Raw genomic sequence first — 16188 nt, 5'->3', positions numbered from 1 at the left:
GAAAACAGAATCCATTTGCTAGATTAAATAGTAAGGGTTTTCTTACAGAGCCTTGAATAATTTATAGAGTTTCTGGAAGAGATAGCAAACCAAGCTTTCCTTAGACAGGAGAAGCAAACAGAACTTTCTAGAGAAAACACCTCCTGTGCCCCATCAGTTGCTCAGAGCCTGTGGAGCTGGGGCCCAGAGCTAGAACACCCCATCATGACTGCAGTGGGAGAGTCAGATGCCTCCAGGACCTTGGGGACCAGAAGAGCTGCATCATCTCCATGCCACGGTCTTAACTTTCACCGTACAAGTATGTATTTATTTGCTTGATGGAAGGGTGAAATCCTACAAAATCCTAGCTGCAAGGGAGTCTGAGAAATGTAGTCTTTAGAATTTCCAGCTTCTGATGCATGGGAAATTTACACAGGAGATTAGCGTGGTGGTGTGAGCCTGTGTGATGTACATGGATCCAGATGCGGAATATTTGGCTATGTATATTCTAAGAAGGTGAAGGATTGCATAGAGCATTTTAGAGGGCTTCATGTTAAGAAATATATTAAAACATAAAAGTTCTAACAGTCAGCCTTTTTCTATTTAGAAAGTAACTTTCTAAAATGGCTTATTTCCCAAGAGTTCCAGACAACTATTTACTGAACAGAGAAGTAATTAAAAAGAAGCAAACAAAACAGAATGAGAAATGATTCCATTGCCTTCCATAGTTGGCAGTCTAATTGCAAACAGAACTTTACATAGATGGAAATTGACTTAATTATTTGTAGACCACAATAAAATGGGGTAAACCTAAATGCGATAGAAATATTACCCAGTATTACCCAGTACTTTCACATAATATTATAGGAACAAGCAAACTGTAGATGTAAAACTACAAATTTTTGATAGTAGAACAATACAATTATTTAATAAAAATGAGCTTGGTGAGCCAGGTAGAGCTAGAAAACTTCAGAATCTTTTTTTTTTTTTTTTTTTTTTTTTTGCGGTCCGCGGGCCTCTCACTGTTGTGGCCTCTCCCGTTGCGGAGCACAGGCTTCGGACGCGCAGGCTCAGCGGCCATGGCTCATGGGCCCAGCCACTCCACGGCATGTGGGATCTTCCCGGACCGGGCCACGAACCCATGTCCCCTGCATCAGCAGGTGGACTCTCAACCACTGCGCCACCAGGGAAGCCCCAGAATCATTTTTGACGGGCAGGGCTAGCATTTCTGATAGACGTTCACGGTAGGCTTTTGAGCTGGCGTGTATGATGATACAGATCATGATTTGAAGTAAATCTCTCTCTGCTTCAGGACAGTCACTGCCTGTCTGGCACACTGTGCATCCAAAAGCTTCCGTTTGCTGTTTGCCCCGAGTCCGGCCACTACACCTCAGGTGTGCCTTCGCCTTGGTCCCTGGACCCTGGAGGGCCCTGTTCTCTAACGTCTCACAGCCCCTTCCTTCCTGCCTCGGCTTCACTCTCTGACCAGTGGTTCTGCAGCCCCTTGCCTGACTGCACAGCCACTGGATCCGTCTGCCCTGTGCAGTCAGTGCTTCTGGGGATGCCCGCGCACCCGTGCCGGGCAGGCGGGCCGCCCCTCTCCCGCCCCCGGACGGCAGAGCCCGGACGTTCCCTGCTTTCCCACAGCACCCGTTCTACCCCGCCCCTCACTCACAGCAGCTCTGCTGGCCGAACACAGCCTGACAAGCAGTAGCTTTCTTAATACATTCCTCTTAGCCTCTGAGTTCATTACATCCATCCCCAACGCCCTCTTTTCAGTCTGAAGAGGGAATCACTCCCCTTACAAGCTACATCCTTTCCTCCAGTTCGCCTGGAAAGCTTGTTTTATCAATTAACTTTCTTCTTTTCCTTTTAAAATTTTTTTTCTTTTTCATGTTAATTCTTGAAACATAAATACAATATATTAAAAATGTCACTATGGCTTGATAAATTGAATGATGAGGAGAAAGTTTGAAATAACACGCAGCCGTGACTTTGAGAGCTAAATGTTAAAGTTAATATGACTTTTTTTCATTATTTAAAATTTTTTTAATTTCAAATTCATTGAAAGAAATAAAATTATATTTTAAAAAATGGAATGATCTCACAAACTGAGGAAAGCCAGGGACAAAAAGAACAGGTTGAGTACTTTTTCCTGAGAGGCAGACCTAACAGCTGTAGAATGGTCTTTCTTCCTTCCTAGCTTTTGTCAACACACTAATCAGCTTGTTCACTGCCTGTCCCTGTGACTCTGAGGGTATCTTTCAATCTCTGTGATTCAGTTTTCCTTTCCTATAAAATGATGTGGTTGGCCTTAATTATCTCAAAAGGCCACTCCAGCCCCTGGGCACAAAGAGGTTAAATGACTTGTCCAGAGTCACACGTCTAATAAGCGGCAGAGTCAATCCCGGAGTCGGGCCCCTGCATCCATGCTGTTGCCCACTAAGCAGCAGTGCCTCCCTCACTCCAGGATCTAAATGAAATAGCAAATGCTGCAGAGGCTGTGCTGGGTGGTGATGACCGTGGGTAGACCTGGTTATAAGGATGCAAAAAGAGAGGGAAGAGGCCCTTTGTGCTCACTGACTCCTGTCCCCTCTTTGGGTTTCGTCCCCCTCCCTGTGTAAGGGACACAGGACTGTTGCAGAGTAACCCACCTTGGCGGGGCAGCTGTTTCAGTCCTCAATTCCGAACTTGACAGGAAATTCCTTAATACTACCTGAACAGTGACTGCAGATCATCATTTTCTCCTCTTCCATTTCTTTATCATATACATTCTGAAATTAGTTCTAAAATATGTGTCAGGAAGTAGCTAAGGAAAGGCGAAGTGTTAGCAGTTAAGTACCAGTTAATTTTCCCACTTTGCCAGATATGCTGAGAAGGTTTTTGGGTGGGAGTTGGAGTCATGATGAGCTAGGTTTACACTAGACTACAGCACAAATGCTCATAGGACTTTTATACTGATAAATATATATTTTATTTTTTTCAAAAGACAGTCATTTTAAGGGAGCCATCAGAGTCCCAGTATTTGAGAGAATCAACATCAAGACTATCAAAGAATCCCGCAGGATGACTGAAAGAGGATTAAGATTTGATGTCTATGAAGAATTTCTCAATTTCTTTTCATTTGTTTTAATTGCTTAATCAAAAGAGCATTCTATTTTTGAGATTTGCTTTCGGCTTACAATGATGGGTCATCCTGCTGGCGTCAGAAGGCACTGTGGTCACTAGTAACCAAGGTCCAGTGCTAAGAGATTGTATCACACGAGGTTCGTTATAAATTCATCACCATATATTAAATTTCATTTCTCACTCACACTTAGGAACTACTCTGTCATAAAGCAGTAACTACTTAAAGCAGATTTTTAAAGTAATATCAACTAAGTTTAAGTTGATAGCTTAGTGCTGATGATATGTACAAATATAGCTGATACCTCTTGAAACACTGTTCCAAGCACTATATGAAGGGCTTACTGTAACAGACCTACTTGACATCTTATTATTTCCCCCCCATTTTATAAATGATAGAACTGGGATTCAGAGAGATTAATTTAGGTACTCGAGTTCACACAGTTGACAGAGCTGGGATCTGAAACCAAGTCTGTCTGTGCTCACGGTCGGTCCTGGACGTTAACTCCAAGTTGCTCAGGTTTCTGACTGCAGACCGTTGTGCTGAAGAGTCTCATGAAATTTCAAAGGGATTGGGGAGGAAGGAATACAGAGTTAGGCTTTCAAAGGAGGCTGGATAAACTAAATCAGAATCATAGGACCCAAGGTAATTTTAATATAATGAAAGAAGATGGAAGAAGAACAGGAGACCCCAAGGAAGCTGTGTTCCCACTGGGGCAGAAGCCGTGGCGGGATGACTGGAGGTCGGGTGAAAGTCTCAGTGGTGGTTCTGCTGTCTTCAGGCTGTTGTGCATCTTATGTGTTCAGACTTACATTCTGATTCTTTAATTCTTCTTTCTTAGCCTCACACCTGAAATAGTCAGTACGCCTTCCTCCCCAGAAGAAGAGGAGAAGTCACTACTTAATGCAGTTGTTCTTATTGATGATTCCGTGCCAACGACCAAAATTCAGATCAGGTTAGCAGACGGGAGCCGTTTGATACAAAGATTCAATAGTACACACAGGTAAGCTTGGGGTGACTTATCTTTGTAAAACTGGATGCAGCCTGAGTCATGAAGAATACGAAATTCTTTACATTTACTTTTGAAGTAAGTTTTTGACAGAAAACAAAGATTTTAAGAGAATAATAGCTGTGTGTAAGAAGTGAAGCACTTAGTACTTAAGCATCCTCTGAAAACTGTCCAAATACTAGTGCAAATGCAGATACCACTCAAAAATAAATAAAATTGTTAAAAGCTGTAGTTTTGCACCGTTGCTAAAACCATGAGAAGTTGAATCAGATTTGATTTGCTTTAGTAAAACCTGATTTGGACTTTACTCCTTTAAAAATTTATGATAACCCTGATTAAGATTAACTTTCTACATAGCAAATTCTTTATAACATAAATTTACAGTGAAAATAAAATTTAATTGTGCTCTTATCAAGTACTTCAAATAAAGTTTTAAATGCCATTTTAACATTCATTGTACATTTGTTGTGCTAATAAGATATTATTTTTATTGGTTCATTGTATCCCACTAAGATATACATTTATGATCTTAGTTGAGCTACTGTATATATGTGAGAGTAATTTTTTTAAATTATTTTTATAACTTAACACTTTTCATAGTTATAGACTCACGCTGACACAGGCTCATCTGAGGTACCTTTTTCAGGGTCATGTGCTGCTAAGATATTTTATACTCTGAAAAAATAGGCCCTGTAGTGTAATAACATTGTTGACATTTCTTTGATGCATAACTCACCTAAAGATTGTGTCTGTTTACAGTTAGAGTAAATGTCAGGTGCGCTCCAAAGTTAATCCTCACATTTTACCGTAAAGCCAAGGTAAATCCATCCATTGAAATTAAATTAAAGAAGGTTACAACACATTTAAATAAGGATAAGAATTGTGTGATTTTTTTTTATTATCTAGCTTTAGCTAAAAGCTTAATTGACAATAAAACTTTTGTATCACAAATTATTTTTATCTTATTTCTTCAGGATCCTGGATGTTCGGGACTTTATTGTACAGTCCCGTCCTGAATTTGCAACTCTTGACTTTATTCTTGTGACTTCATTTCCAAACAAAGAGCTAACAGATGAAAGCCTGACACTACAAGAAGCAGATATTCTTAACACTGTGATACTCCAGCAACTAAAATGATATTGCTCCTACCCATGCAGTAGCATGTAGGAACGATAATGTGCCATATTAGTGAGGAAAACACTTAGAGCGTAAAAAGTTATTTTTATTATTTATACAGATAAATTTTGGTTTTATTCTTATTGTCTTTCCAGCTTTAGTCTAGACAAATTTGGCCTAGGAATAGATCTTGAGAAATATGTTTGAGGTTTTAGCTGCAAGGGCTGGCTTCTGTTGATAGCTTTTAAATATTCAGGCAAACCAATTTGATACATGATCAGAGTTAATGCAACAACATTTGTTTGCAGAGAAAATGAACAAAACCCCATTTTGATAAATGCATTTGGTAAAATCTGCACTAAAGTTTCTTGATGCTGCATTGATCAACAGCCATTAAGAAATCTTCTGATCAAATACTTTGAAAATTTTTCTGTAATGTGTACTGAAAAGTATCTGTATCTGATTTTGAAATACTTTGATCATACGATAATTATTTCTCCTATTAAGATTTTACACATCCTTTTTCCTTGCTGATTTAGCTGTTTACTTATGTCAGAAAATACAGTTTAGCCTTGTATTTTACAGGACTCTGACCATCCTAAACTAGAAACAAAGACAAAGGTCAGCAGTGCCTGAGGAGATGTGTCCACCAGCACTTTAAAATGACTCGAGTCCCTCGCAGAGCCTGCCGTGACCACATTCACTTATTCTTTCAGCACGTTGTTCTAGAGGACCCACTACATATACTAAACACTGTTCTAAGTGTTCGACCCAGAATGTAGTCTACTGCAAGACAAAATGAGTGTAGAAATACAGGAATGTAAATTCTGTCAGCCAGACTGGATCTGAAGAGTTACCAGCGTAAATGTCTGCGTTTCTGCTGACGCCACATATTTCCTGAGTAAGGGAGGCTACAGCAGGGTGAGAGAAAAGCTTTTCCTTCTTCCCAGACACCATTTCCTGTCACCCCTCCTGGTTTTTTATTGTAGTCTTTTATTGCTGCTGTAACAAATTACTACAAATTGAGTGGCTTAAAATAGCCTAGGTTTCGTCTATAGGTGAGATGTCTCACGTGGGTCTCACCGGGCTTAAGTCAGGTGTCAACAGGGCAGCATTCTTCTGGGGAGGCTCTAAGGGAGACATGTTTCCTTGCCTTTCCAACTTTGAGAGGCCACCTGCATTCCTTGGCCTGTGGCCCTTTTCCATCTTCACAACCAGCAATGCTGTATGTCTCTGGCTCCAGTGTCATCACATCTCTTTGAGAACAGCCGGGAAAGAGTCTCTGCTTCTAAGGACTCATGTGATCAGATTGGTCTGCCAGATAATCCAGGATGACGTCCCTGTCATAAGGTCCACAGTGACCTTAACCAAACCCTTGAAATCCCTTTTGTCATGTACGGTGACACATCACAGGTTCCTTCTGCAGGCACCAGGGTGGTCTCTTCTTTGCCTCATCCAACTTGTAGAGGCGGATGGCATCCCTTCCCTTATGGCCGTATCCCTCCACGTCTCTGCCTTTGGCCTTACATCATTTACTTCCGACTTTGATTCTCCTGCTTTCTTCTTACAAGCACCCTAGTGCTTACATTTGGTTCACACAGATAATCCGGGATAATCTCCTCATCTAAAGTATGAGTGAGCATCTGGGTGTGCGTCCTGGGACCCAGTTTCTCTCCATCTGTGAACCTAGAAACCCAGGTATCTGCTCCCAAATATAAGGGTAAGACAGGCATGGAATAATCGTTACAAACCTTCCTGTTCAACAAAATAGAAACTGGAAGGGAAGAAGGAGCCGGCAGTGCCAAGCGATTTAGAAGTTCAGCCAGGCACAGTCCATTAGCTTTCGGGGCCTGCGATCTTCTATGGCTCCCAGCAGCATCCCACAGACGTGTGACTTACCCTCAGGGTCTTTCCTTATACATGGAAGGTAGCGGGTGTCTGCAGCTGAGTCGTTTTGTCAGCTTGTTTCTTGCCTGTGGAATCGTGGGAGGTTCAGCCATCTTTTATCGTTTCATTCTGTGTCTGTCCCTTTTAGTTTAAGACGGCAGTGTCCGTGGGTCTTCTGTGCCTGTTACAGAGGTTGCTGCATTAGACCGGAGGCTCCTCCCCAGAGCTTTCCTAGATAATCCAGCTCTCTTTTTGGCCTTTTCTGAGATGGCTGAGGGGCTCTGTGAGTCACACTCTTCATCTCTTTAAAGGGCCTTTGATGTGACCTTTTTTTTTTTTATCTTTCTCAGGTATTAGCAAAAAGTTACAGGCCACAATCTCATCTCTTTCCTTAGAGCCGTCTTTCCTGACAGTGAATCTCTTAATGTCTTTGCCGTTCGGGTAAACGATGAATTTCCAAGTCATCAAGTCCTGTTTCCTTCTTTTTTTAACAGTCCTTCCCTCCATTGAAGTGCTTCCTCTCACGTTTTACCCTCATCAGTAGGGAGAAAGCAGGCTGCGCCTTCCCCGCCTCGCTTGGAAGTCTTTTCAGCTCGGTGTCCCGAGTCTCTCCCTCACGCCTCTGGCTGTCCCCGCGGCTGCAGCCAAGCCTCCTGCCGCCATGTCGCCGGCATCTCTTTTCCGTCCGCATTCCCCCCCTGAGCCCTCACTGGCAGCGCCTTTCAGGTCCTTGTCGCTCGTAGGCGTGTCCTCCCAGCAGCCGCGAGCACCCCTGGCCTTCGCGGAGCCCGGGCTGGCTGCCGTCCGCGTCCGCGGGGCTCGAGGCGGCCTCGGCTCTCTCTACCCGCCGCCCAGGCGCAAGGCCACCTCTGCACCTGTAGGTCTTTGTTACAGCAGCGCTCGCTGCAGGGTGTCTGGCAACGCCCACTGTGCCTCCTCGCTGCCACGTGACTGGAATGTGCCAGGAGGAGCTTTGGGCGTGACCTTTCTCCGGGGCTCCCCTCGCTTCCAGGAGCTGAGCTTACCCGTGTGAGGGCCGGATACGGCGCAAGTGTTGGTCTCAGCACCGCAGAGAAAACTTGTTCTCAGTGTCGTAATCCAGAGTACGAAGCGTAGTCCTGAGTCTTCTCGGAATGGGAATCTCCGTTCCTTTCCGCTAGTTGAAAATAACCTGGAGAATATGTAAATGACCGTTCAAGAAGTCAGCCTCTGTTCAGAAGGGTTACCAGGGATAAACTACATTTTCATGGAGCAAAATCGTATTCCTGCAGAAATAATCTATTGAAACAAATTAACATTTTAAATAGAAGGGCATTGCCCTGTTTTGGATTAACAAAATGGAGAAAACAATTAACCAAACCCTGTGAAATTATTTGAAACGTTATTCTTACAGTTTCTTTTTAGTCAGATGGAGTGCCTGTAGACGCACATACAAAAACGACTGCCATTTTGTATATAATGGTTCCAAAATAGATTCACATCGGGAGGGAGAATCAAACATCCAGATGGATGAACAGTACTTTCGTGTGTTCTACAAAGTGTTTTGCTTCCTTTAGAGTTTTCCTGAATTCTTTGTACTGTTGCAGTCGCTGTAACTTTTAAAATTTATAATCCTCTCAGAAGAGATTGTGTCACGTCAGTTGTTTTGCATGACGTGTGTAAGGATGTTTTCACTTACCAATAAAGAATGTTTTCACTGAAAGTGATTGAAAATCCTTATCAAAATTTCCTTTGATTTGCAGCTTTATTTGAGTGGCCTAGTGGAGCATTGTAAGGGTAACATTGCCCGTGGTACGTCTTTTTGATGGGCAGAAGGATCTGAGCTGTAGCGATGTTATCTGTTTCCCATTACTGCTGCTGTTTTTATTCCACCAAAATAAAGGTGCAGGTTTTTCTTCACTTTGGCCACACTGGATCTCTTGAAAACCTTGTCACGACATGTCACGACATGTGTCCAGTATTGTCATAAAGGCTAAGAAACACTTTCTATAATCCTCTAATTTTAAAGTATCTTTTAATTCCAAGTAAATGTTTTGTAAAAGGAGCCCCATTGCATATGTGTAACAGTGTGCATGGTGTTTGTACAGCACGTATAAATTACTCATGTGGCCCAGAACTAACAACTAGCTATAGTCTACTTAGCTTAATACTTAACAATTTGACCTCTTTAGAATTTAGGGCTATGACCTAAGTCTCTGAAAAAATAGGAGGGCGGGGAGCTTTTCTTAGAAAGTTTGAACTTGATGATTTATTTTCTTTTAGATAAATGTTTCTATATTGTTAAAAACAAGACCATAGCCCAAAATGGGGCCCCTAAATGCCAAAGCCCACGTCACCAAACCCTGACTTGACTTCATTACAGCGTGTGCTCTCCCGGAAATGGAATCTTAAACCAGTCAATCGACAATCTGATCAGCACTAATGAGGTTATCTGTCTGATAAACCCTTGCCACCCCCTAAAGGAAGGTGACCTTTGCCATAACCAACCTGCTTTTCTGCCAGTGTACCTTCCTGTTCCCACCCTCTTCTGCCTAAAAAAGTCTCAGCTTGACCAGCGACTGGGAGCTCGTTTCTATTTGCTAGATTGGCTGCTGCCCATTCGTGAACTGTTCAATAAGTTCAGCAAGATGTTTAAAATTTATTCATTTGAATTTTTTTTTTTTTCACACTATGAAGCAAGAGACTTTCAGAATCATTCTGGGGAGCTGCAACCTTACAGCTTCCTGAGTCCTGACGAGGTGATCTCAGCTGGCTTCTTAGGCTGCTCAGAGGAAAGCTACAGTAGGTGGAAATAAGTCCATTCTGTTGAGTATATCACAACCTTTCTTGCTTTCTTTGGAGATAATTAGCAACTTATTAGCATGGGCTTAGAGACGTCATACAATCAGCAATACAATAGTTTTTCAATTGGCTCCTGGTGACTGAAGAAAAAAAAAAGCACAACATGAGAGTTATGAGTTAAGTTTCATTTGGGGGCAAAATGAGGACTATAGCCCTGGAGACAGCGTCTCAGATAGCCCTGAGAACTGCTCCAAGGAGATGGGGGAAGGTCAGTGCTATATAGGATTTTAGCGAAGGGCGGGCGTGCAGTCAAGTACACATGTTGCCAGAGGCTTGCTGCCAGTCCCGTGGAGCAGACATCACCCATTGTGATTTTAGTGCTCTTCTAGATACAAGGAGATGCAAGAATTTGAGCTCATAAAATCTTCTCTTGGGCTTCCCTGGTGGCGCAGTGGTTGAGAGTCCGCCTGCCGATGCAGGGGACATGGGTTCGTGCCCCGGTCCGGGAGGATCCCACATGCCACGGAGCGGCTGGGCCCGTGAGCCATGGCCGCTGAGCCTGCGCTTCCGGAGCCTGTGCTCCGCAACGGGAGAGGCCACAGTGGTGAGAGGCCCGCGTACTGCAAAAAAAAAAAAAAAATCTTCTCTTGAAAATATCTATCTGAAGGCCTGTTCTGCCAGTTTTTCCCAGAGCACAGATGCCTCACTCCTGATCTCAGCCCCGAACTCCTTTCAGGGGACGTTGAAGGTCAGTGGCTGCGCTGGCAACTGACTTCATCCTTGTAGAGCCAGGTGGCGAGCGACAAGTTGTAGTTGGCACTTCTCTTGCATGAAGTTATGTGTGTTAATTAGGCACCAATAAAAGAGGTCCCTGAGATTAAAGACAACTGCCTTTTTTCCTCCAAAAATTCTCTTCTGCCCTTTACCTTTTTGAGTGTAAACTCTCTTAGTGCTGCTGTTTATTTGTGTAGATGTCAACACAGACGTATGTACAACAGTGACTTTCCTTGCTCTAACCCTGGGGATAGAAGAGTACTTAAAATGAGTGGATGTCCTTTGATTTTATGCCTCCGTGTCTGCTTTTTGGTTTGTATTTTCCTTGTCTGCATAGGGCACCTTTCAGTGTCCTTTTTAGAACATTGTTAATTATAAAAGGTCCGACATGGTAGTTTCTGTAGTTAACATTTTTCCCGCTTTGTTTTTCATTTTTGTCCCTGTGGGAAAGGCTTGTTTCTTCTGTTGTCAACAGATTTTATCATTCTTAATCGTAGAATCAAGAATGGTAGAAAGTATAAGTTTTAGTTTTCTATCAGAATCTATGTTGATTAGGAAGTAGCAACAATAAATACTACAAATACTCAGAACATCAGTAGGTTTGGAAGTGAAAGCACGAACATGGCTGATACAAGTGGGCGGTCCTGCCCCCAGCCTGGGATTTTTAACTGGGTCTGGGCTTTTGAGCACAGGAGGGCATAGGACGAAGTAACATCTTCTAGAAAGAAATGTTCATCCTTCCTACAAATCAATGTCAGATTTCACGTTCCCTGAGCTGAAGAGGTCAGTCTTATTAATGCAGTGAACTTACATGCAAATAGAAGTTTCATATATGCATGTTATAAATACATGATAATAACACCAAGGCTGAGAGGTGGAGTGTTTTTTCCCTTGAAAACCTATTATAAATGTTTGTAATGGAAGTAAATGTTACTGTTTGGGGGGGGTTAATTAATTAATTTATTTATTTTTGGCTGTGTTGGGTCTTTGCCGCGTGCGGGCTTTCTCTAGTTGCAGCAAGCGGGGGCTACTCTTCATTGCAGCGCGTGGGCTTCTCATTGCGGTCGCTTCTCTTGTTGCGGAGCATGGGCTCTAGGTGCACTTGGGCTCAGTAGCTGTGGCTCACGGGCTCTAGAGCGCAGGCTCAGTAGTCGTGGCACACAGGCTTAGTTGCTCCGCAGCATTCGGGATCTTCCCAGACCAGGGCTCGAACCCGTGTCCCCTGCATCGGCAGGCAGAGTCTCAACCACTGCGCCACCAGGGAAGTCCCAAATGTTACTGTTTGAAACAGTGTGTACAAAGGTGTTCTACGGCTATTCAAACTAATCTGACTTTCCATTCTTTAACACGAATCCTGTATCCTGTATTTGGCGGGCAGCATGTCACTTGCGGTCAGTGTCACTGTGACCCCAGCCTGGATGTGATTTCTCCAGAGAGCCCCCCACTCCCCAGCCCCACTCATGCTTTGGTCTAAAATCCTCCCTTGTCCACAACTCTCAGCCCCACTACCCTGTTTACTATAGCATTCGCAATACCAGCGTTTCCTTGTCCATTTATTTGATTTTATCCCTACCTCCTAACGTTCGGGCGCTTTTTCCTGCTCCCCCTGACAATTATACAACTAAAACAATTTGGTGATGAGTTTGATGTCCTTTATCCAAGAGAAAACAATCCATGGATTGGGGAGTACAGAGCCCTCAAGCAGTGAGGGAGGTTTGGGGGCAGGAGTGAGTTCACAGAGCCCAGAAGAGGCAACCTGGACACAGGGCCTGACTGGCTATGAGGCGGGGAGCTTCCTATGAGGCTGGCAGGGCCCATTTTCTAGGGTGAGGTGAGCTCACTAAAGCTGAATTGGAGGATTGTGATTGGTGGGTGTTAGGATTCCTTGTCAGGTGTTTCCTAGAAATCAGGCTGGTTGAGTTTTAGGTCTGTGGCATGGGCAAGCCCCTAGGACGGCCTCCATTATTCCATGGGTCTCCCTAAATGAATTAACTTTATCACCCCAGATTCTCAGAATGTGAGTTTGTGAGAGCAGGGCTGGTTTTTAACCTACTGCTGTGTCCTTAGAGCCTAAAACAATAACCTGGACCTAGGAGTCCCTCAGTAAGTGGTCCATAAGTAACAAATCAGTGAATTAAGATTGGGACCCTCTGAACGTTGGAAGAATATATGCATTCGTTTTAAAAAGGAGATTCCGAATAGCGCCAATAGAGTCGATACTGGTGACAGAAAACATCTATATATTTTGTTTGGGTTTAAAGGAAGGAGAAGGAGAAAAGTGGATCTAGAAGTGGGGGCCTCGACTCATCCCGAGAGTGGGAGCACCGGTATCTGTGAGCAGGGGTCCGGGCGTTTCCCCAGGTAGAATTGGGGTGAAGAGGGCTGAAGAATGTGCTCCTGAGAAGCCTGCCGGAGGTGAGATGCCTGGGATTGTCTGAAAGCCAGTAGCAGGGGCTGTGATTCTAGTTTAGAGATAAGGAAGAACACTGCTCTATAAAGACCTGGTAGAAACCCCTCAGTGGGCTCAGTTATTATTATTTTTTTGATGGTTACTTCTTTAATATGATAAAATGTATTTCAACCCAAAAGCCAGCATTTTTAATGACATATACTAGAAAGATGTCCACTATCACCACTATATTTTTAATCAATTCATATTTATATTTTAATAATTAGCAGTGAAAGGACTTACATTTTGGCATTCTGAGTTACAAAGGAATGGAGAAAATAGCCCCCCTTAAAATGAAATTGACTACGGTTAAAGACGTTCTGCAACTTTTTCAGGAAGGAGAATATAAATATAAACAATCCTTTTAAATGTTCTTGAAGGTGAGTTTTTCCTAGAAAAAAAATAACATGGGACCATGGAAGGCCACTACTAGCTGTTACTCGGGGCAAGTCAAAGGAACAAAGATGGCCTTGTGGCCACATCACCAATATTTTTTTTTGAATTTTATTTTGTTTATTTTTTTATACAGCAGGTTCTTATTAGTTATCCATTTCATATATATTTGTGTATATATGTCAATCCCAATCTCCGTGGGCTCTATTCTATTTGCTTACTCTAAGTACGGTTGTTCTTGTAGATTTGATCTTCATGTCAGAGTTAAAATATTGCTAGTCTTATAATAGCTATTTAATTTATTAATATCACATAATTTATTTAAAATGTTTAGCCCTTGATATTTTATTTTTGAATGTAATACCCCATCCTCATTTGTTACTTTAATACTGATACCCCAAAATGCGAGAGCTGATTTAATCACAATAAGTTGGGAATGTGCTAAGATATATGGCAACACTCTTGTTAACTGAAAAGCTGCAGAAACTCAGATGACACTAAAGGCCGTAACCGCACATTGCTCGTGCCTTTGAAATCAAGCTAGTTTGTGGAGATGTTGACTTTGGCTACGCTCTCAATTTGGCTGAACTGATAAAGAAAACTCACTAGTCATTATATATTGTTCTTGTTCTCCAAATTAACCCTATTACCCAATCTTCCACGCAAGCAAAGAAGGCAGAAATGACCTGGAGTTACAGATTTCCAAATAACTTTTATAAACAGAAAAGGATGATCTCTGCAAACATGTATGAGTTTCAATGTTCTTCTTGAAATTATTTCTCAGAAAGAATGATGTTATAAAATTCTCTTAATTTTGATATTCCTGAATAGCACCCTTTTATGTAGGTTAAAATACTCAACCAGTACTTATTTAATTTGCATGTTTCTCTTTTTTAACGTAAGTACAAAATCTTAAGTATTTCTATTTGACATGAGAAATGGCACTAAAGCTTATAATGGTAAGTGAAGTAGGTTCTCTATGTTCAGTCCTGGAAATAAGACATGACTTTTAACAAGGAATGGTATCCATAGGCATCTTAAACCTTTGGTTTTAGATGTAATGAAAACAACAAAAAGGCTAGATTTGATTCCAACTCACACCCGTGCCTCGGTGAGTGTGTGGCACACAGCTCATCTGATCTCATCTCCCCAGGTGCAAAGGAGCACGGGGCGATTCACAAACTATTTTTTCTTCCTCTAAATTATTTTTTAAGATAAGAGGATCTCCCTTAATCTGTTAATGAAAATAAAATTGTAAGATATGTTTGCATTTCTAGAGGTTTTTATATTATTTTATGACAAGTTTTTGTTTTATACCTACAAATAGGTCCCCTAACTCCACTTTTAAATGGATGGTTGTCCAATCGAGGCTAAGATTTTACCTAAATAATTGCATTTAAGCGTATGCAAAAGTGTGAGTATTCAGCACTTTAAGTAATTTTCAGCATATGAAGTAATATTGTAAAGGATATTCAGCTAATAAGGTAACTCTTAGTTTCACCACCAGAAACATCCTCAGGTGAAATGTTAATTTATGATGATTTGGTAATTTTGGTTCCATTTAACTCTTGTGTGGAGTACTCTTAACCACTTCAATGTTTTGTTATATTTTCCCTCAATGTTTGCCGTCTTCCTAGCAATTTTATTACATCAAGACTGATGTAACAGAAAAAGCAAACTATTTGAAAGGGTCTGACACTTTCTAAAAGAATATTATGTCTTTATTTTAAACTGGAGATATAAATATCAAATTCTTTTTTGCATTGATCTAGTACAAGAATCTAGTATTCTTATACAACTATAAGCCAGAATATCTTGAAAGAAAGCCAAAAAGATTAATAAACTTAGAACTCTGAAAAGTTCTTAATGCAGGCCCTTCAAAATTTTAATGTACTAAAACATGGGGGAGTGGGGGCAGAGAGACAACGTTTGCTACAGCAGGTGACATTGCCTGGCAGCATTTAACGATTTCAAAAATGCTGTTGTTGATTACAATTTAACTTCTTTCACGAGGTGACTCCAATCTTAAAATTAACAGCCCAGGATGTCAGAGGAGAAAGAACTGCATTTCTTCCCACCAATACATATGTATGGAGAGGAGCCACATGGGGTCGAGTGAGCGAAGAAAAAAAAATTTTCATATGTCATCATCTGGCAATAAATGTTTAAGGCTACAGGCCCTGTTAACCTTTACAAAGATCAAGGTGTTGCTGATAGTAAAACAAGACTTTTAGTTGCCTCTGAGAAGGTAACATTAGGGCATCTGTGTGCGAGATGTTGGCTACTTATTCCTCCACCAGACGGCGTGCGGGCCTTCTAAAAGAATCTCATCATTATCTTTCCCTCAGCTGGTTGGTCTGTTGGTTTATTTACTGACGTATAGTTGCCTTAAACTATTATATTAGTTTCAGGTGTACAACGTAGTGATTTGATATTTTAATAAAATAAAGAGAGGATGAAGGTTAGTTGTTAAAATAAAAACTAGGAATTACGCCAATATCATTTAGCACTGCTTTTTTCTGACCTTTTGCAGTATAGATAAGGAATACTTGGCTAAATATAATTAGCATCTTTAGAAATGTAACAATGTTGAATCGTAAAAATATTGCTAGTTTCAATGTATTGGGCCTTGGGTTTTTCAGTGCAATACTGCCCATTACACATGGCCCAGAT

General features: G+C 41.7%; 1 protein-coding gene across 5 annotated transcripts in view; it reads left to right on the top strand.

Annotated features, from left to right (window-relative positions):
• The window catches only part of UBXN2B (UBX domain protein 2B), a 35593-nt gene extending 22146 nt beyond the window's left edge, over nt 1-13447 (top strand). For 4 of the 5 annotated variants that reach the window (XM_082601037.1, XM_082601035.1, XM_082601036.1 and 1 more), the window contains 2 exons: nt 3948-4109; nt 5090-10330. In XM_082601037.1, coding sequence (XP_082457163.1) covers nt 3948-4109; nt 5090-5252 — 325 coding nt within the window. In that variant the 3' untranslated portion in view covers nt 5253-10330. Of the gene's footprint in view, nt 1-3947; nt 4110-5089; nt 10331-12934 lie in introns of those variants that run through there. The other variant, XR_014291573.1, reaches the window with a different exon arrangement.
• Nucleotides 13448-16188: the final 2741 nt, after the last annotated feature.

The sequence above is a fragment of the Mesoplodon mirus genome (genome assembly GCF_964341445.2).
Source record: "Mesoplodon mirus genome assembly, chromosome: 16".
Lineage (NCBI taxonomy): Eukaryota > Metazoa > Chordata > Mammalia > Artiodactyla > Ziphiidae > Mesoplodon > Mesoplodon mirus.
Note: the sequence above shows the minus strand (reverse complement) of the source record. Positions and strands in the feature narration are given on the sequence as shown.